At 38.4% G+C, this 22,927-nt stretch overlaps 1 protein-coding gene across 2 annotated transcripts in view; it reads left to right on the top strand.

Annotated features, from left to right (window-relative positions):
- The first annotated feature begins 7,677 nt into the window (after nt 1-7,677).
- LOC131233050 (protein HAPLESS 2) overlaps nt 7,678-22,927 on the top strand; it is a 39,409-nt gene continuing 24,159 nt past the window's right edge. For both annotated transcript variants that reach the window (XM_058229625.1, XM_058229624.1), the window contains exons 1-6: nt 7,678-8,040; nt 12,678-12,824; nt 14,036-14,124; nt 17,855-17,894; nt 19,979-20,036; nt 20,145-20,205. In XM_058229625.1, the coding sequence (XP_058085608.1) occupies nt 7,852-8,040; nt 12,678-12,824; nt 14,036-14,124; nt 17,855-17,894; nt 19,979-20,036; nt 20,145-20,205 (584 nt within the window). In that variant the 5' untranslated portion in view covers nt 7,678-7,851. The remainder of the gene's footprint in view (nt 8,041-12,677; nt 12,825-14,035; nt 14,125-17,854; nt 17,895-19,978; nt 20,037-20,144; nt 20,206-22,927) is intronic.

The following is a 22,927-nucleotide window of genomic DNA, read 5'->3' as shown; positions in this document are numbered from 1 at the left end:
TAATCGATATTAGGGTTACTGCTAGACATGCTTAAGGGTTTGAAAGGATTACACCCTGGACCATATCTCAAGTAGTAGACTAAGTGAAGATGCCTCGTTTCAACGTTGAAGTCTTGGTATCGATTCCCTAGTGGGGGTGGCTAATAGTGGAGTGTGCACTGACATTGGATTGTAGTAACAAGCTAACCCCCCAAAAAAAAAGAGGAGGGTTTGAAAGGATTTTTAAAAAAGAAAAAGATAGGATTTTTCTCATGGGTTTTCAAATCGATAATGCAGTGTAAATGAGCATACACTAAGGTTCTTTTAAAGAAAGATGATCTGTCATCGTTAAATATTGTTTGTAAACCCTATCTGATAATTGTATCGTAGGATGCTCATGTTCAGTGCGAGTACAAATATTAAGTTGGCATATGCATTTCAGTAAATTAAGATTTAACTGCTGATTCAAGTTTCAATTTTTGTTTATTAAGATATACTCATTATGCATGTATAAGGTGAAATGAATAGTTATGAATGGCTATGATTGAAACTAAGACATCTTTTGATAGAGATAATTAGACCACTTAAAAGTGTGCATGCCAGTTACACCTAGCATGAGATTTTCATGTTTTACACTAATGTTTTCAGTATTTATGTCGTTGGAAATGTTAACATTGTGATCACGCCTAGTCCCAATTTGATAAATGAGGTGATGATTACTGTGGTCTACTGTCGATAGTTCCAATCGACCAAATAATTCAAGATACTTTATGGGATCCATTAAAATATCTAATAGAATCTCGATCATTAATGAATTACCATATAATACATTGTACATTGAAGAATATCATGATTATCCCAAGTTAGAGGATGTTGGAATCATCGGCCATGTATGGCATGTTTTCACCTGGTAATGCAATAATTGGTTTAAATTAATCACATTATGTATATACGATTTTATAAGCATGAAGTACTATAGACAACTCAAGATAGAATTGTATTGAAGAATGACTTCTCTCCTTGTACATGAGAGATTGGGAAGACGTAAGTGAAAGAGTTCTACAATGGGTGAACTCTCTTCCATAGCCACTCCCTTATATAAAATGCATTTGATCCCTAACACAGACCTCATGTTTGCCCCACTAAATTTCTAGTTTGTCCCGCTTAATTTCTAGTTTGCCCCGCTCATTTTTATGTTTGCCCCACTCAATTTCTAGTTTGCCTCACTCAATTTCATGTTTGCCCCACTCAATTTCCAGTTTGCCCCGTTGAATTTCATGTTTGCCCCGCTGAATTTCTAGTTTGCTCCGCTCAATTTTATGTTTGTCTCACTCAATTTCATGTTTTCCCCGCTCAATTTTTAGTTTTTCTCGCTAAATTTCTAGTTTGCCCTGCTCAATTTCATATTTGCCCTGCTGAAATTCATGTTTGCCCCGCTCAATTTCTAGTTTTTCTCGCTAAATTTCTAGTTTGCCTTGCTCAATTTCATATTTGCCCTGCTGAAATTCATGTTTGCCCCGCTCAATTTCTAGTTTGCCTCGCTCAATTTCATGTTTCCCCTGCTAAATTTCTAGTTTACCTTGCTCAATTTCATGTTTGCCCCACTCAATTTCATGTTTGCCCCGCTCAATTTCTAGTTTGCCCCACTTAATTTCTAGTTTGCCCTGCTCAATTTCATTTTTGCCCCGCTGAATTTCTAGTTTGACCGCGAAGTGATTGAAATTGACTACGAAGTGAATAAAATGGATTTTCAACCATCGACCTGATGGAATCTTGGAAAATAACTAGGCTTGGTTAGCTAACTTAGCTTCTCCTACCCCAAAATCATATGTGGTACGTTAAGTACATTCTAGTTCAGGAGATATGCTTGTTGAATAAATAGACAAAGAAATGAATTAAAAGATGAAAAAATATTTTTATATACTTATATATACATATTTACATAATTATGTATTAGAGAAAAATGTAAGGGGCAAAAAGTTCTCCTTAAAAAAAAAAAAAAAAACTGCCAGACTACTGCAACACTGCCATCGTCTGTGTTTTTTTTTTTTTCCTTTTGTATTACTTTTGTAGGTCCCATCATGAGATATGTGTTATATCCAAACCGTCCATCTATTTGGCGAGCTCATATTAAAGCTTGAGACGAAAAATAAGATAGATATAACTATCAAGTGGACCACTGTCAAAGGCAGTGGGGAATTGAACGTCTACCATTAAAACCCTTTTAGGGGTTACAGAAGTTTCGGATCATCATGAAATTTGTTTTTCCTCTTCATCCAGGTCTTTGTGACCCTATGAATGAACTTAGGTGGGGAGGATTTCTCACAATCATCATAGTGGGCCCCCAAAAAGTTTTTAATGGTCGACGCTCATTCAACACTGTTTCCTGTAATGTGGTACACTTGAGATTTGGATATACGTCATTTTTGGTCTCATACCATAAAATGATGTGGAAAAATATATGGACGGCATGGATGAAAAGCATACATCATGATGGGGCCCATAGACCACCGACCATCCGTCATTGGCTCGTGACAGGCGGAGTACCTAGTCCGTTTCCATGAAAGGAGGGGTATTTTCATCCTCAAATTCATTGTCCGTATGGGAAGGTCTAAGTTCTCTAGTTAAGTTTGTATTGCTTCAAAAAAATCACTGGATAAAAGGTGGGGTCCACGGTCGCAAATTTCTCTTGAATGAAAGAAGGGCGCTACCAGATTAGATGCGGCTCCGGTCTACCCAAGACGCACGTGGGCCCACCTTGATGTAAGAATGCTATATCCACGCCGTCCATCGATTTTGCCAGTACATTTTAGCGTATGGGCCCAAAGATGAAGTAGATCTAATTCTCAAATGGATCATTCGATACGAAACAACTGTGATTGACCATTAATGGGCCATGAAAGTTTTGGATCAAGCTAATCGACTATAGCAAACAGGTTGGATGGGAAATAAACACTACTGAAACATTACAGTAGGCCCTGGGAAGTTTTTAATGTAAGGCCTTCAATCCCCACTTTTTCCTATTGTATGGTCTACTTGAGATTTGTTTCTTCTTCATTTTCGGGTGGGCCCTACGGTAAGAACCGAACCATCTTGGGTGGGATGCGGATTAACTACTGACAGGTTGAGTAGAGACTGGCTAATGAAGTGACGTTACTGAGTTATAGGGGTCCCACTGTCACGCCCTAAAATTCGGGTACCCGAATAGGGTGTCCAGGACCCGAATTCCAGACACGTGACCTATAAAAAAAAATATAAATATAAATATAAAGTATGATAGTTATATATGTATTTCATTTTCTCCCATCATAGCCCACAATTTTAAAATCCAAACACATGCTAAGATAACTAATTAAATAATCTGTTACTACATCGATGCATAATTATTTAACTTAACTTGAAGTAAGAAAATCAAGTCAAATATTACTACATTCAGAGTTCTAAAATAAAATAAAATAGATTTTATGTAGAATGACATGCCACGTGCATCCAACCATATTCAATACTCCACTACTAATAGTAGTATCCTACATCTTCAAAATATTCATAACCTGAAATGGTTAAAACATAATGAGTTGACAACTCAATAGGATCACATCAATCTCGAGTTGAAAGCCTCACAAATATTACCAAATTTAACCTCGACATATTAATCAAAATAAGGCGAGCATTGGATTTAAAATCATAATTAATAATTTGACATACATGAATATAAAACGAATAAATTGTTTAACATAGCTTTTCTAAAAATACTATGATTTGGAGTGGGCAAAACACTCATGTATGCTAATCCTTTTAGGGGATGACCCACGGCAAAGCACCGGTGTTGATCCTTTCAGGTTATGACCATCGGCAGAGCACCGGTATAACCTTTTAGGGACAAAAGCCCAGGGCAGTGCACCCGTGTGTACTGGTCCTTCACCCATGCAGATCCTTTTGGGAATGACCCTGGGCAGAGCACCTGTGTCGTGCTGATCATTTCGGGAATGACCCCGGGTAGAACACCCGTAAGAATCATTGCATAAAAAAATAGCTCACAAAAAATGCATCTAACTTACAAGGAAATATGATAGATATAGTGACTATGTTCAAAGAATGAATATTCATTATCACCACTAGATAATATTAAATGGAAAAAAATAATATCTATATTAGTTCTGTCAAATAAAGAATATCTCAATGTCCAGATTATATAAGGTAATTACTTATGAATTTTTCAATAGAGAATGATCACCCACCTATTATAAAAAAAAATAGTATGATGGGATAAAAATAATCTGAAGTGATGCTGATTTCTACGTGTACTAACTTGGATTGACCAACTCTAAACTCGACCCGAATTGGGAAGTAGAACTTCATATAAATGCATCCATCTCCATAAAAATCAAATGTTTTAGAAGGATCTTCAGGTTAGCCCGTACTCAGCGAGCTGAGTTACACTCGGTAGATTCAGTTAACTTGGTGGAACGACTCGATATACGCTACCTCCACTCAGGATCTCTCTCTCTCTAGAATAGTTGCAAGGGATGCTGGAAAAACTGACAACGCATCATTGAGGATTGAGTCAGTGAGTCATGAACTCGATGTTGAACCTTCACGGATACTCTCCCTTCTCTAAATCTCTTTTTTTCTTCTCATAATATTTCTTTTATGATTTTCTCTATAATTTTTTATAGATAGCATGAAAAATAGGATATAAAAATAATGTCAAGTGAGTTGGTGGTTTAGATTGAGGAGTGGGTCCCACTATGATGATGGCATGTATGATGGATGGGTTCACATCTGCAACCATACCGTGGAGAAGTGGGAAAGAGAGAGAGTCGTGGAGGATAACTCGTTTTCATGGGGTGACGCACATCACTTTGTGATTTGATTTTTATTTTTTTTGTTTAAGAGAATGGGCCCCACAGTAATCTCGTGATAAATCCACACCGTTCATTAGTTTTGCCAATCAAAGTTATGTCATGTGCCTAAACATGAGGGCCATCCACAGCTCATGTGGGTCACACCATAGGCAACAGTGGAACCCACTATTTTTTTTTTTATTTTTTTTTAAACGGAGTATTACACCCACCACCATGTTTGTGTTGTATCCACACCATCCATCCATTTGGAGAGATCATTTTAGGGCACGAACCAAAGAATGGGGCAGATCCAAATCTGCAGTGGACCCAGCTATAGAAAACAGTGGAGAGAGTGATGTCCACTGTTGAAACCTGCGTAATGTACACCATGATGTTTATTTGAGATTCAACCAGTTCATAAGTTAAAAAAGACATTCAAAAAGGGAAAACACAAATTTCAACGTGATCAAAAACTTTTGTGGCATTAGAAGGTTTTAACAGTGGGCGGTACTTCCTCGACTGTTTTCTGTGGTGGGGTACATATGAGCTTTGGATCTTACTCATTATTTGGCTCACGTCCTAAGATGATCCCTCAACTCGGTTACGTTACTTCAGTAGTGAGTCTGACTCCTCAACCTGTAAGTAGCTAATCCGCGTCTTCTTGGGTGAGGCCCAGGCCGCACCTAATCCGTTCCCTTCCTGGCCAAGTTGGACATGGGCCACCTGGGGAAGCCAGATTGGACACGATGGACGGTTCACAGCACAAAGATGCATCAATGGGATAGTCTTGACCGTCTAACTAATCAGCTCTGGCTCGTTTAAGTGAGCTCCATCTAAAATCATTCCTCTACAAGGATATATCTCAACTAGCTCCACCATCGAGCTGGATGCCATGAATGTGTAGAGACGCAGATTGGGTACTACCCTGCCCGTATCTAGCTAGGAATGGACAGACCTTTGAGAGGCCACCGTGATGTGTGGATTTTATCCACACCGTTTATCTATTTTGCCATATCATTTTAGAAAATTGAGGCAGATCCAATTCTCAAGTGGACCACACCACAGAGAGAGCAGTGTGACACCCACTGTTGAAACCTTCTTAGGGCTTACTGTGATGGTTAATTGCCATCCAACCTGTTCATAATGTTACATAGACCATTTGATCAGTGTCATTAAAAATGGACAGTTAAGATGGTTTACACAAAACACTAATTCGATCCATCTATTCGTTATGGATTGTTTATGTTTCTAAAGAATTACTTGTTTTTATGGATTCATCACCCAATCAGTGTGATTTTTGCATGGCGGCAGATGGAACATTTTCTCAACTTAATGTACAGCTCAGATTGATCGATTGGACAATTTAATTGAAATGCCTTTTGCTGGAATGCGTTGATGCTGGGCCTGCCAAAATACGGTCCCAAATCTCCCATAATACGGTCCTCCCTGATATTTCGATTTCTTCATTTTTGGGCTGATGCCGTAAAATGATATGCCAAAACCGATGGATGGCGTGGATACCGAATACATACATCAAGGTGGCCGTAAGGGCCGCACCTAATCCTCTCCCGAACACCATTCGCGTTCTGATGCATCAGGTCCCGAAATCACTGGGCCGGTTTAATATTGTTTCGGCTACAAAATCTTCATGGCGAGTCATTTGATATTCCTGCAGGGTATGATGGTTGATACGCGGTTACTCACAAACTGTAAAAGAAGACAACAGCCATGATGCTGAGAGCCAGAGGACCGTCTTACGAACAATGGGGATCCATCACACGTGCCAACTTGGCACGTACGAGAGGGCGATTTCAAGGGGTGCGACCTAGCTGGAGAGGGCCGGTCATGTCAGGGGCTCTGTGGGGCCCAAATTGATCTATATTATTTTATCCACGCCGTCCATCTATTTTGAAAGATCATTTTATGGCATCAGCCCGAAAAATAGGTAGATCGAAAGGTCAAGTTGACAACATAAATGAAGCAGTATCGATTTAAAGCCTACCGTTGAAAACTTCTTGGGCCACAGAAGTTTTGGATGAAGGTAATATTATGATTTCTCTTCGTACAGATCTATGTGACCTTATGAACAGGTTGGATGGAAGATAAACATCACGGTGGGCCTTCGAAGTTTTCAATGGTAAGATTTCAATCCCCACTGCTGCGTGTGGTGTGATCCACTTGAGCCATCGATCTGCCTCTTTTTTATAACATACCCTAGATTGATCTGTCAAAATAGATGGACGGCGTGGATAAAACATATAGATCACGGTGCCCCCCGGAACCCCTGACACGACCGCTCGTCTCTAGGTCCTGGTTGGGGGCAGTGCCTAATACGCGGAGAGCGGATTGCCTGTGACCCCGGGCAAGCTGTGGGGCCAACATCTATGTTCGTGATTAATCCACTCCGTCCATCTGTTTTAAAAGACTAGAATGGGTTGGTATCCTAAAAATCAGACTGAAACAAAACTCAGGTGGGCCATACCACACGAAATAACGGAAACATAACCGTCCACCATTGAAACCTTCCTGGATCTGATAATGACGTTTATATGCCATCCAAACCGTTCATTGGGTTATTACCACTCAGATAAACTTTAATCAAAATTATCATCCTGATACAAGACTTCTGTCATCCCAAACGTTCAATGCCTATTTTTTCGTATGGTATGGCCCACCTGAGTTTTGTATCCGCCTGATTTTTATATTTCATTATATTTTAAAACAGATGGACGGAGTGGATTTGGCATGAACATCTACGTGGACTCCACATATCCCCGGGCAGGGGCACACCTAATTCGCTCCCGTTTTTAAGTGCGTCGCTTTACTCGCTTGAGAGAGAGAGAGAAAAAAAAAAACCGCCAACACCAGCACACTCTCAAACTTCGTAACTGCCATCTCTACCTCTCTCTCAGAAATACTGAAATAGCATCTTCTTCTTCTTTTTTCCCCTAGGGTTTGAATCTTCGTGAAGACTACTGCAATCTCTTCAAATCTCACATCTCTCCCATTTTCTCTACGAATTTGGAGAATGACGCGGCCAAGAAGGCAAACGCTCCTGATTTTCTTCTTTGTCCTCTGCTACCTCGCTCCCAAATCTGCTGTATCCGTTGAGATCCTTTCGAAATCAAAGATCGAGAAATGCCAGAAGCTTTCGGGTTCCGACAGATTGGATTGTAGTAAGAAGATCGTTGTAAACATGGCAGTTCCGAGCGAATCGGTGAGTGTACATTCAGCCACTGGAAATATTTAAATTGCAGTTGAAATGATTTATAATTACACTATTCATCATTATCGTGAGTCTCCGGGGATAAAACGAAATGCCTGACCTGATCAGTGTTTTAGGATGCAATAGGTTCTGTATGCAGGGTTCACTTTTCAGTGATCCAAACCGTTCATTTGTTGATTTTTCACTATTTTCCTTTCGTTTTAGGTGAAATATCTGTTCATCGTGTAATGCTGCTCACCATGTTCTCTGATGAGAACAGTACCTCTGGAACTACAGTTGTCGATCTAGACTGTTTGTGTGATGGGACCCACTGTGAATGGACCATTGCTAAAAAATCTAACCAGTTGGACATTCTCAATTGTGCAAACGCTATGGGTACATGATGCAAGAAAATTGAATATAGAGAATATATATATTTGGATACATACCTTTTACCTGAATATCAATCTATTAAATTTCTTCATGGACGCAACAGAATGATAAAAATATGGGTCTTGGATTAATATCCAACAACCAACAACTTACTAGCCACTATGCCAATAATTGCAATTAGAGGTGGGCATCGAGTTGAGTCAGACCGGATTAGGTCCAACTCGACTCGATCTGGTTTTTGCAAGTACCTAACCCAAACTCAAGCCGATTTGGGACGGAGTCCAGCAAGGCTAACTCGATCCGAACCGATTCCTTGTTGGCCTGACCCGAACTGAGTCCGACTCGGTCAGGGAAACCGAGTCGGATCGAGTTGAGTCTGTTCGGTCAATTCGGACTGGGTTGAGTCAAGCTGAGCCGGAGACTTTGGTGCTAGGAAGGAAACAGAAGGGAAATCAGGAGAGGAAGAGGGAGAAAAAGGAGGAGAGTAAGAAGGAGAGGAGAGAAAAAGGGAGAAAGGAGGGAAGGAGAGGAAGTCGGCTCGGGCTGCAGTGCCGCGTAGGTTCATCTGTAGGCTCATGTAGGGTTAGGGTTCGGGTAGAAGAAGGGTAAAGGTAAAAAAATTTCAAAAAAAAAAAAGAAAGTAAAATCTGACTTTATACTACCCGATTCCGGTCTGGATCGGATCGGATCGGATCGACCGGATCCGACCAGATCGAATCAGATCGAGTTACTACATGACTCAAACTCGACTCGGCTTGGCGTCGGATCCGAGTGGGTCGACTCGATCCGACACGACCTTGGCTTTCGGTTCGGGTCGGATCGGATCCGACCGGTTCGGTCGAGTCGGATCCTGCCCACCTCTAATTGCAATCAACCCCACTCTTCTTCTACCGCAAGCAACACATGCCAATGCCCAAGAAAAATGTATCTCCCTTTTTTTAATTCCATCGTCATTCCTTAGAAAAGAGTCTTTAGATGTGTGTGTAAAATCTTTCTTAAAAGCAAAAGAAAACCTTAATATAATCTTAGTTATTACTTCTAATTCTAACTATCTATTTTACTAAAATATTAAAAATGACTAAAATACCCTTGAATCCCATCACAACCATAGTCTCAATGTAAATTGACCATAACTCAAACAATAATGGAATCACAAGATCTTGGGCTTGTTAGAAAGATAACTCAAATTACTTTCAAATGGACCAATGTCATACATCATTTGATACTCAAAAAGTAGCCCACCAAATATGTTGATGAAATAATAAAGGAAAACTAGTACAACCAAATTTTAACAACTAAGTAGATTACTACTAATGTGGTCCATAGCACAAATTAGGCCACCAGTCTTTCATCAAATCAGTCTGGACCATCAAAGTTGTTCAATCTTCAATCTAGGCGGTTAGATTGTCTATATCTTCTTTAATCATGACCCTTGGATGGGTCCTATCTTTGATCGGCCAGCTTATGTGGCTTGAATGTATCATTCCCCCTGGCTTCGAAAAAACTTGTCCTTGAGTTAAAGTAGGCAGACTTAATTGCAATTACCCAGCTTATAACGTGTCTTCTTCAACTTCAGTGATAGTTGATGGTGAAGGCCTTTGAACTGAATCAGAATGTTGTTCATGTAGTAGTGTCATATACTACACCATTCCTTCATTTGCTTGTTTGATGTCCTCCATGTCTTGGGCGTCGACTTCCACTTTTTCTGCAAGAGTGGATTTGTAGACCTGGTTGGAATGTCAATCACGGTTTCATTTGTTGTTTGGCTTCTGGTCGTCTCAGTAACATCTTTGTCACTGCTTGCCTTTGACCTGTGTCCTTCAATCATCATTGAGGAAGGACTAAAGCATCCATCGCAACTTTGATATGCACCCTAGAATTTGCTAATACAATCATTGAGCAATTCATCCTTTTGGTCACCTAGGTGCTTGAGTCTTCTACCGTTTTATCCTTTGATTCCAATCCATTGGCTCTTTATTTGTTAGCTCTTTTATTTCAGTTTATCCTTCATCTGATTCTGTTGTTCATCCATCAGTAAGGCTATTCGTGGATTCATTGATCAATTCAATGGTTGATTCCTCATGAGAATAACCTTGGATCGGGACATCACGAGCAAACTCTTCCTTTGAATTGCACCGCTTCCTTAGATTTCATTCACTTGGTTCACTTCCTTTTGTTCTAGCTCTAGTTCTTTCTTTCCTCTCCTAAAGATGTGGAAGATGACTAGAGCTCTTTAGACATCGGGTTTATCATGAATTTTGTTCCATCCCTAACAAATTTATATGTATTTCTTTTCTCATCATGGATGGCCTTTTGATGTCTTAGCCATGGTTTTCCAAGTATTAGGTGACAATGGTCCTTGGGAGTAACTCTGCACCATTCATCTTTAGAATACTTCTCTTGGAAGGAATAGGTTAAAAAATATCGTCAAAGAGTGTGTTCTTCATACTTGGGAAAATATCCCAACCACAACAATTTCTGGTTGCTCTCTCCGCTACAAAGCTTTCATGACTATTCCCATCGATTATCATCTGAACAACGTTTCCATCCACTGCTACTTTCGTTTTAAATACTTCATTGAGCAGGGAATTAGTAGGCACCCGACCCATCACGACATCCAACTCTTCTATCATCTGTTGGAGCGTCTTCATCATGTCACCTGAGTTTCTAAAATTGGTTTGGTTGATGATAAAGGACTAATTTGGATTTAGGGTTGAAATTGGGTTCTAATTTGGGGAAAATCTAGAGAAAATGTTATTTTTGGTCAGGGAATTTGGAGATTTTGAAAAATAGGATGTTTGGGTTGAGAGAAATTTTGGAATTTTGAAAATTTGGGTTTTGGAAATTTTGGGTATTTTGGCACAATTGTGATGTCAGATTAGGAAATTTGGGGAGATTAAGAAATTTAGGGTTTGGGAATGGGGAAATTTGGGGTTTTGTTAAATGATGGTTTTAGGTGAAGGAAATTGGGAAACTTGTAAACAGGGAATTGGAAATTAGAAAAATTTTAGGGTTTGGAGATGTGGAAGAATTGGGTATTAGAAAAGGAAAACAGATGAAAAGAAATCGTAAGGAATGGAAGTTGCTCTAATACGGAAAAAGACGCAAACAAATTGAATAAAGATAATATCGATTTGGATATGTGCCTTTATCTTGAATATCAAGCCATTAAATTTCTTCACGGGCACAAGAAAAAGATAAAAATAAGGGTTTTGGATTAATATCTAACAACGTACTAGTTATGTCTGTAATTGCAATCAAGCCCCACTCTTCTTCTATTGTAGGCAATGCATGCTAAAGAGAAAGCACCACATGCTATAGAACAAGAGAAATATCTCTTTTTTAATTCCATCATCACTCCTTAGAAAAGAGTCTTTACATGTATATAGAATCTTTCCTAAAGCAAGAGAATTCCTAATATAATCCTAACCATCTATTACTTCTAATCCTAACAATATATTTCACTAAAATATTAAAAATGACTAAAATACCATTGAATCCCATCATACCACTATAGGCTCTATGTAAATTAGTCATAACTCACTCAAATAGTATCAAAATCACAAGATCTTGGGCTCGTTTGAAAGCTAACCCAATAGGCTTTCAAATTGAGCAATTTCATATCATTTGGACATAGTTTGATACTTGGAAAGTGGCCCACCAAAATATGACGAAATAATAGAGGAAAACTAGTATAATCAAACTCAACAACTAAGGACAACTACTAATGTGGTCCATAACACATTAGCGGTCTTCCATCAGATTAATCTAGACCATCAAAGTTGTTTAAATCTTCAATCTATATGGTGTGGCTTGAATGCATCAGTAAGAGTCTGATTCATGTGATTTTTGGACCGTGGCCTACAACTGCTGGGGCCAACCACATGAACTTTCTGGTCCACCTGACTGCTTTGCCATGTGTTCGATTTTTGTGGGAGTACATGATATGTATGATGGTGCATTGCGCACATGATGGATGGCATTTTTTCCCTAGATAGCTCAAATGTGCCTGTTTTTTCTTTCTTCTTTCAAAATGTTAATTTACTGCAACTTTTACTTCAAAACTCTATAAGTTGTTTACACACCGCTCAGTTCTTTGGTTTTAGAATAGTAAAATTTTGTACGAATATAATACCGAAACTAGAAAGTAAAGGTGTAAATAAAAATAAAATAAAAAACCACAGGGTGCATATAATATTTCCCCTTATTTGCTTACTTTAAAGTATGTAAAGATATGACACATTTCCTATTTTCAGAGTGGCAGAGAGGCCTCTATTGTTGCAGAACTAGTGGAGGCAGAGGAGGAGCACACCACTCGCAGGATGAAAACCATACGAACACCACCAGTCATAACAGTCAACAAATCCGCCGCATATGCCCTGTATGAGATAACATATATACGCGTACGGTAATCTTACGAATAACTAACTAGTTGGTAGCCTATCAATCTATGTGTGCCTTGTAACTTTCATCAAGTAACCATTTGCTTTTAAGCACCTTTTAATTCATTTTCTTGACATTTGAGTGTGGATGATATGCTAGAGCATGTGAAATAGTTTTGGATGCTTTCTTTGACATTGACAAGAATTTTTAAAATCTTGCATAGCAAGATGGCTTTGAGACATGGCCAGAAGAATTAAAACTAAGCGGCAGTTCCATTGAGTTATGTAGGTTTTTTTTTTCATTGTCACCTTTTAATTTCACTTTCATAAGAAAACATGACTGTGCATATACAGCTTACTGAGGCATTATACACCACTCATGCTGAAAATTTGTACAGCATGTTTTGTTTTTCAGTTTGTTCAAGTGGAATCCATGTTTCAGTGAGTCAAAGATTTCAAACCAATAAATCATTTAAATTATGGGCTCCATTGTGGATGGCCCATGCACCAAGAATCTCCCAAATGGGAAATTATAAGTCTTCAATCGGTGGCCAGCAGGACAATTAAGAAAGAAAATACATCAATGGTCCACATTCTTCCAAGAAAGGACAAATATTTGATGCCTTAGATCTTCCAGTCAAGGGGATTTTTGGTGCATGGACCATCCAGGTGAGCCTCATCATATCAGCAGTTTGGATCACTCTCTGGCATTAATTGCTTTTCCTTGTGCATAATCATTTACTCTCGACAATTGGCAATCACTGATTATATGTTTAGTGCTATGTACTGTTGGACCTTGCCATGTCGCTTATTGCTCTATCTGTTTGCTTTTGTATGTAGTTGACTGTTTTAAATGATTGCATTGCATAATTGCATTTATATATGAGTAAACTAGTTACATCCTTCAGCACATTTCACAGATTTTTAGTGGCTTGATTTGCAATAGGTGCACGTTTACACATTCAGCTAAATCAATCATTCATTTATTCATGTTTCAAGCTATGGTCTTGATGCTTTCCTTCAGTGTTTTGCTTTTTATCATTCTTTATCTGCACAAGGGAATTGATTAGGTGATAGGACACAATTCATTGTTATAGTTGTCAACAATTTGTCAATTGTGTTAGTATTTATCGAGTCCTACTTTGTACATCATAATTCAGTTTCCATTGACCCTTTCTTTTCAAGTCACCTGTGAAGTTGCTTAGTCCATCCAGTTTAATATATTCTTCCAGGATGTTTCTTATAAGCCGGTGGAGCATTTTGTCAAGACACGCAAATGTGAGCCAGATGCTGGCGCTAATGTTGTTAAAATATGCGAGAGGTGAGTAATTCTGTCTATTATGTTTTCTGATTTGCTTATGGTGTTGGATAATTAGCTTTTGAATTTAATTGTGTTGATATTGTGACCGACCTTTCTATTTTCATTATCCAGTTGGTTTGCCACAATTTTACATTCAAATTCTTGAAGGAAATCTACCTTCTCTAGAGGCTTAATTCGTGACAATGAGTTGATATCTTATAAAGAAGAAGTAATTTTTAGTTGTTTGACTAGCATGACTAGCATGGACTTGTTGGTACTAATTTAGTGGAGGGTTTTACTAAAATACCCTTAACTTTGAGTGGAGAACTCAAAATTTGGAGGTCTCTTTTGCCTTGTACCATCTTGCCTTAATGACAAGAGTCATTTTCAACTGGAGACTCTAGCTATTTGGTCTCCTACCCAATTTCAGAGTTCTTTGTTAATGCCACACTAAAAATGATCTCATCTTGGTTCTGAGTTGTGGGCGTAGTTTGCTTTTTTATCATATTTGAATGTATCATACTGTGTTGGATTCTATTGCGATAAATTCATTTGGAAATACCACAAAAATGATTGTATTTAAAAAATGAAAAAATTAAAAAAAAATTAAAAAATTAAAAAAAAAACAAATTGTTTTGAAAAGCATCCTTTAGATTGATTTGTATTGTTCATGTTGTGTTGTAAAGGCCATTATGGGGCTGTGAAGGCCATTACGTAAGGGGGCGTTTGGCGCATGGTATTAGATGTGATTAGGTAGGATGGAATTGCATTTGGTCCCGTGCAAATTCCATCGGGCGCTTGGGGAGGATGGGAAAGGTTGGGATGGAATTGCATTTGGTCCCATGTGGGATTTCCGTGGATTTTGAAATCTACTACACATGTGGGCCCCACATTGATGCATGTGTTTATCCATGCCGTCCATCCATATACACCCTTTACACTTGACATTCTGGTTTTATATGTGTACAAGTGACCGACATCAATTGTGAATTTGGTTTGTTGATTACAATTCCATGGTCCACCAAATAGGATTTTGCTTAATCCAATGTTTTTCCCATAGCAAGAATTTTATCCCAAACATGGGATTGGATGGCCAAAATAACCTGGTATTTCCAGACATGCAATCATTATGCAATAATGGTGTTAATCCCATCTAATACAATTCAATACCATTTAATCCCACGGACCAAACACACCCTAAAGGTAATGGTGGCAACCTTTAAACGTTATGGGGTCATAACAACCGTTATTGAAAAATAACCTGTAATTGTCATTAACGGCCCGTTATGCCCCCTATACATGCCGTAATAGCTCTGTAATGGTCTGTTATAGGGAAAATATAGGTTTTTTGGATTATTTTTTTCCAATGTTACAGGGCAGATACATGTTTTTTTGGGTTTTTTCTTTCAATAAAAAAGAGACTGTAACGGTTGTTACATGAGTCGTAACAGCCATTATGACCTATATCATAAAGGTAATGGTGGTGACTATTATGGCCACTTGATGAGGACATCTGACCATTTAGAGTGTACCAGAGGAGGAGGAGGTCGGTCTAGCCTTCACTTCAACTTGATGACTTGTACATGGGCCCGAGTGGGCCGCACTACGGCCTTGAAGACTCCACATGCATGATCGTGCATCTTCAAAGACCCTACACTAGGAAGATGCATGTGGGCTGCTTAGTTGAAAGGAGTCTTGACTATTAAATCGTGAGGACACGACGATTAGACTATTGGATCATGTGGATCCTTCGATCGGACGGTTGGATCCATTGTGATCCTTGATCACTTTGATCATGAGTGCTTGGATTAGCATATTTTATGTTTTTATTGATTATTCATAGCTTAGGATTAGCATATTTATGTTTTATGGCGTCATAGGACATGTGAGACATTTTTATTTAAGTGAGGGGCATTATTGTAAAAAATGCATTATTTATAAAGGGTCCAACCCTAACCCTTAGATTTTGGAATGAAAAAAAAAAAAAAAAAACTATCTTTTACTTAGAAAAAGCATCCTCTCTCATGTGAAAAGTGAGAATCTCTTGTGAAAAGAGGCTATTTTAGTGTGAATCCAAGGGTGTGAAGCCCATTATCTTATTCTTCTTTCTCATTCTCGACAATTGAGGTATTTTCTTGTACTTTCTCCTTCTCCATCTCTCTCAATCCCTCTTTATTTCTCTCCACCTCTTCATTTTCTTTTTATTCTCAACCAAAACTCATCCTGATCACATCCAAAACCATCTAAACCCAGCCCATTCAAGTTGTACGACCATACGGACCAAACCCTGGACCGTACATCCGAACAAGTGTGACCGTACGACCAGTCTCTCTCTCTCTCTCTCTCTCTCTCTCTCTCTCTCTCTCTCCCTCCCTCCCTCTTAATCCTTGCTCCCTAAGCCTAAAACCCTAACCCAATACCCTAGTTCTCAAAACCCTATTTCTCTACAAACCCTAATTCTCCCTGGTCCTAATTCCCAAATCCCCAAATTTCCAAACCTAGAATTGCGCCAAATCTGCCCCTTGAATTAGAACCATGCCTATGCTAATGTGAAAGTTCCAATCTCTCATTGGGCCTTAGGTTTTCATGCTTACATGATTCATTCTTGTGTGGGATTGTGAATTTAATATAAATCTGAATTTTATTACCTCTTTTGTATTCTTTTAATCATAGTAGGATAGCATGTTATCATATTTGATTTACTTTGATTAATCTGTTAATAATCTCCCGCATCCAAATAGTTAGATCACGCATCCTGCATCACCATTGTTACTGTTATGGAATATTGCTGAAACAAGAGCACAATATTGGAATGGCATTGTTAATACATCCCTAAGGTAGTTTTAATGGGATTTAATACTACTATACCAAGGTTGATAATATCAGAAGGTATTGTATCCGTAATATATCATGATAAATACATACACTATAGGATACTCTCAAGATATTTTGAACCCTGGGGTATATAATTTGGTTTTCTAGTGCAATCCAATATTTACTTTATTTACAACAATAGCACACAGCTTTATACTATTTCTTTAATAATTTATAGCATGGGGCAAGGCTATGATGACAATGGTGATTTTATATCATGATTTTGTTTTAGACTTGCATGTTAGTTTTCCACAACTTAAAAAAAATGAGTGGAGACTTCAACCATATACATGGAATAGTTGTATGGCAATCCAGACAGTCTAAATCGCTGAACTGCAGATGGTGCATAGACTAAAATTGCATTGGTGATGATATGAAATATCTGATTTTTTTCTTAGAATTTGGACGACTCACTGTTTTACTCTTAACCATCCATTTGAGAACCAGTAATTGGATGATTAGGAACATAGGATTGATTGATCAGTGTGATCTTAGGGATATGCTCCATCCAGAAACTTAGGATTGTGAGGAGGATGAGTCACCACAAATTTTTAGATTGTGCAAAAACAAGATAGAAGTCTTTCCCTATTTATAATTACAGTTTAGCTGATCACAAATCACTGGGAGAAAATTATCACGATGATAATTACATTCAGTTTATTATCATAAGTGAAGTTCCTTTGGCTTCCCAATACAAAGAAAATTTGGTAATGGTCTGAACCATATTTATCTAACTATGATTTGTTTTGGGTCAATGTTTCTTTGAGCAGTCCGCATGATCTTTGTTGAAGAATGACTTTTTAGTGCAATAATTTCTAATGCCATCTCTTCTATTGATCTTGGTCTGAGAAAATGGTTTTTATCTACACTTCTGTAGGCTGAGAGATGCAAATGGTCACTTCATTGAGCATACTAAGGTGAGACATGCACTATTTTGCAGCCTTTTTCTGCAGTTGATTTTGTTCAATGGTTGTTATTGGTTATGTTTGCTTGTTCATATTTGATATTCCTCATTGTGGGATTATGGACATTTTCAAATGTTCACAAAGTAATACCCAATATAAATTTCTACCCTGTAATGCAGGCTTCACTAAAGCTAGGATTGAGTCCAACCTAATATTGGTCAAAATTGGGCCGCATTTTGAGGTCGATTAATAAATAGTTTCGGACCACTTGCAAAATTTCTATGAAGGCCCAGCCTCAACCCAAGAACATGCATCATGGCTTCAATGGGCAGGCTTGAGCCTGAAATTTTAGGACCAGTTGAAGGTCTGGTCCTGGACCAATCTTTAGGCCCAGCTATAATCAGGCCATTTAAAGCTCAGCACATTGCCTTTTATATCTCTCATAACTATCTCAATCCTAACTTCTTCTTACTTTCATTTCCCTCTTCCATGCCTCTCTATTTCCAAACCATAACTCCAACTTCTACTTATCTGGCGAACAGGTTATGCTAATTAGTTCTATGATACTTTAATTTTACTATCCTCATCTAAGAGTTGTTTAGTCCTACCATTCTTAAGATTCTGCTCATATCAATCAGAAAAAAAAAAAAACCTTATGCTCATAACTTCTAATGAATTGAAACTCCACCATATCCTTGAAACCATCTATCTACTCATCTAAATCAAAGGTTGATGCAACACACATGCATGTGGATAAACGGTGAAGTGAGATCAATCAGCAAATTAAATTAAATAATCAAAATCACAAATCACGCCAAAATCATTAAATATATCAAGAATCTAACATGTGAACAGTGTAGGCTACAATCAAGAAACTACTCCATGCATAATTATTGAATTCTAGAAATTAGGATCTAATGGTTGTAAGGACACCCAATTAGCATAGGAATAAGTCTATTTCAAAAGGGAAGGACTATTACTACCTAGGGTTTGCTCGATTAGAACGTAGGCTAACCCAGACTTTTAAGGAATTTGGGGGAAATTTAATTGGCTAAGGGATTTTGGGGCATGGGTATTATTTGAGGGGAATTAGGGATTTAAGTAGTTGGAGGTTAGGAGTTTTAGGTTAATCAGGGAAATTGGGATTCTAGAGTTTGGTGATTTTGGAATTAGGATTTTTAGAACTTGGGGAAAATAGGAAATTGGGGATTTAGGGTTTAGGGTTTAGGTAGGTTAAGGATGGGGAATCAAAGGGAAATGAAGGGATTGAGGGGTTGTTCATACGGTCAGCCTAGAGGCTCGCACGTGTGGCTGTATGGTCACACGTGTGGGTCGTTGGCTGGGGTTTTGTGGTCCTCAATGATTCGGTCTAGTTGGGGTTGAAGTTGGATGATTAAAAGTTGAAGAAAAAGATGATTTATATGGTTTTGGATAGGAAGCGAAGAAGAAAGTTGAAGTTTTGATAAAATACATCTTTTGAATTGAAAGGAAGAGAGAAGGAAAATGATAGATGGGAAGTCATATACATCCGTTGAATGGGGAATGGAAAGAGACTTTTACAAAAGAAAAAAAAAAAAAAAAAAACACCTCCAAGGAAAGAATTCTCATAGAAAAATCATACCTCAAGTAAAACATAAAATAAATCCAAAAATAATAAAATAATGACAAAACTTACTCAAAACAAATAAATCTAAACGATCCTAAACTATTCGTGGCCAATGAGGTGCTTCATGATTAAGATGGGCCATGATTAAGAGTGGTCGAAACGCCCACCGTACACAATCCAACGGTCTGATCGATGCGTGCACTCAATCCAACGGTCCAGACTCCTCAAGAATGCAGCCCACATGCATCTTCCTAGTGTAGGGTCTTCGAAGATACATGAAATGCACATGGGGTCTTCAAAACGATCCACTCGGACCCTCGTAGTGGTCACCCATCCAGAGGGAAATTGATGATGATCTCCTCCTCCCCTAGTAAACCCTGAATGGTGCTTTGATGTCCTCTTTAATGTTACTTGGACTAATATATTTGGCATTATACTTCTTATTCTGAATGAGGTATTTATGTTTTCGTTTTTATTTGTTTGTTAATAGCCAATTTGTTGTCCTTGCGGGCAATGGCGGCGTGCGCCTTCCTCATGTGGAAACTTTCGTAAGTGTTTTATTGTCAATGTTCACCTTTTGCACTATGAAAATTTTCTCTGTTAGCATTTATCTGCATGCGCATTGCTTTCTCATGACTTTTGTTGCTTTTGAGTAGTTTCTAAACTGTTGAAGGGGAAGGCTAACACTGCACATTGTCTTCGATTTCCAGGTGATTGGTACGACTATTAACATCTTATTTGTGTGATATTGTTTTGCTGATTAACTGCATCAGTTGTCTATGGATAAATCTTAATTTCTTGTAACATAAAAGACCCACAAACTAGGCTAAAGAAAACATTGGTAATTCCCATAGTAGGTGAAGGAATGATTGATGTGCATGGAATGAATAACTATGTTGATGTTGATCTTAAGCATGTTTAAGTAGAGTGATGCAGGACGGTCTAAACTACAATGCATGTGTGAGCACAAAAATTATCCAGCGAAATAAACTAAGCAAATCAATTGAAATATTCACATTCCACATCATAGTAAAGATAATAATAAAGGGAACATGCAATAGTTGCAGACCATCATCACAATCTTGCGGTACTGTATTCAAATAATGCATGGATTGGATCCGGCGAGAGATGGGGTCTCCCGATCTTGCATGGTTTCAATCTAACAATCAATGCAGCTTCTCTAGTCTAGGAAATAAGAGGATTTCTGGAATAGGGACGGCTGGAAAATCTGAGAGAGGGTTGGGATCAATTCTTAGATTTTCAGGGTCAATAACAATAAAGAAAAAGACTAGGGATAGACAGAGAAGAAGAATGTTAGAGGGCTAGAAATAGAAGTTAAAAGAAGAGAAGATATTAGGGGAAGAGAAGAACTTACCACAAAGAAAGAGGGGAAGGAGGCACTAAGCTTTCATTAAAAAATATTATTAGGTTTAGGGTAGAAAGCATCCTATTTATAAAATTCGAATTTTAAAAAAAATGACTAAACTACCCCTATAACAAAAGAAAAAAAAATGCGCAAAACAAAGCTTTCTAAAAATAAAAAATAAAAATCCCGCATAACATATCAGTCCTCTAACTCATCCTACACGTGTGTCCTCCTAATATGAGGCCTTCAATTAATCCAAGGACACGTGTAAGGTTTTCAAAATCATCCTTAGGTGTGCCATTAACTAGGTCTTCAAAATCACCTTGGTTGTGCCATGAACCATTATCAAGCCATAAAGATGTATTCGTTGGCCGCCTTCATCTTTGATAAACTTTGAAGTGTCTGGTGTCCTCATTATAGAGGATAGGGGAAAACTGGTTAGAAAAGCAATGCGATGCATGGGTGCACACCAAGGAGACACCCCACACATGTTCGAGGTATGAGTTGTTCATTAGGTGGGCCTTGCTTTGTACTTGTGGTGACCCAAAAAGCAATCCTTCCAGTATTGGTATATATTCTCTTCAATATTAAATTGTAAAGCTTTTTCTTTTTAAGATTTCTTACTTCTTAATTAGTCAAAACACCAAATTGATGGATGACTTATCTGGAATGTTTTTATAGATGGTTACAATCAGTGTTCGATGTGTTGGTATCGCTACAAGTTTCATTGGCCAGGGATGCGGAAAAAATACGATATCGCCAAAAACCAGAAATGCAAGGAAACATTGCCGAAATATGGGGATAACAATAGAATTTTTTACTAAAACTTCAGGAGATGCTAAAATACACATATTTGCTGATGTAGGATACATGTGTGGATGTCATGTTTCACAGGAGATTATTCAAAGGGCAACTCAAAGCATACAGGTTATGGGCCAAGCCCACTAAATAATAATTTCAGCAGAACAGTTCACCAAACAGTAATTTCAGCAAGCAAAAAATGCATGTCATTTCATTAAAAATCATCCCCACATGCACACGTTCATATAAAGATTTAATCGCAGGATATCAAGGTTGTTAGAACAACCCCTTAGCACAGAATATCAACAAAATACTCATGGGCAGATTCATACACACATAGAATTTGCCATACTCATTCACCACATAAACTATGTTTAGAGGAGATGAAGATCACGTGGGATATGGGGTGGGATAAATTTGTAATTTGGGAATTGAGGGTCGTGGGAGGAAATTGGGAGAGGGTCTAGGGTAGGTTTTATGTGGGAGGCAGGGACATAGGGTGTCGAGGTTTTAGGCGCAATGGATTGAAGGATTTAGGCTAGATAGGATCAAAGAGGTGTTTTTAAAGGAGTAGAAGGAGAAAGAAAGACTATACCTTGCAGAAGATAAATACGTGAGCGAGTCGCACGTCTACAAAAAGATGAAATCTCACCACCTTGCTCCTAGTCTCATGGACGGTTCTTCCAAGTCACATGGAAGAAAGAAAGGCTTCTCTTTAGGAAACAAACGTGTACTCTTTATTACCCCTAGGGTTAGACGTCCCCCACCCCCCCCCTTAAATAGAGTTTTTACATTTAAGAGTAAAATGACCAACATGCCCCTTTTTAAAATCTAACAAAGTAGGGGCCCACTAAGAAATCCAAACCAACCAAAATGTGCAGAAAAATAACAAAACACAAATGGACACTAACAACTGAAAAAGGACTTGCTCATATGGTGGGCCACCATGTGATCGGACGCGATCCAACGGTCAGATCTCAACAAAACTCTCAAAAACTATCCTGACACTCCAAATAATGCAGCCCATGTGCATCCTCCTAGTTTGGGGCCTTCATGATGCTCATCCTATGCACATGGGGTCTTCAAAGTAGCCCACGGGCCAAGCCCAAGTAGTCATCACCCAAATAAAGTGTGGGTTGGGTTTGGCCAGGGCTTGGGGCTCTCCTACGGCGACACTGGTACACTCTGATGTCCGCATCATTTGCATATTGAGGAATTAAAAAATTTGCAAAAAGAATGCATACATAATAACTTTCCATTTGTTGGGGGGCC

The sequence above is a fragment of the Magnolia sinica genome, chromosome 18 (genome assembly GCF_029962835.1).
Source record: "Magnolia sinica isolate HGM2019 chromosome 18, MsV1, whole genome shotgun sequence".
In the NCBI taxonomy this organism is placed as follows: Eukaryota; Viridiplantae; Streptophyta; class Magnoliopsida; order Magnoliales; family Magnoliaceae; genus Magnolia; species Magnolia sinica.
The sequence above is the reverse complement of the archived record's forward strand: the minus strand, read 5'-3'. Positions and strand labels throughout refer to the sequence as shown.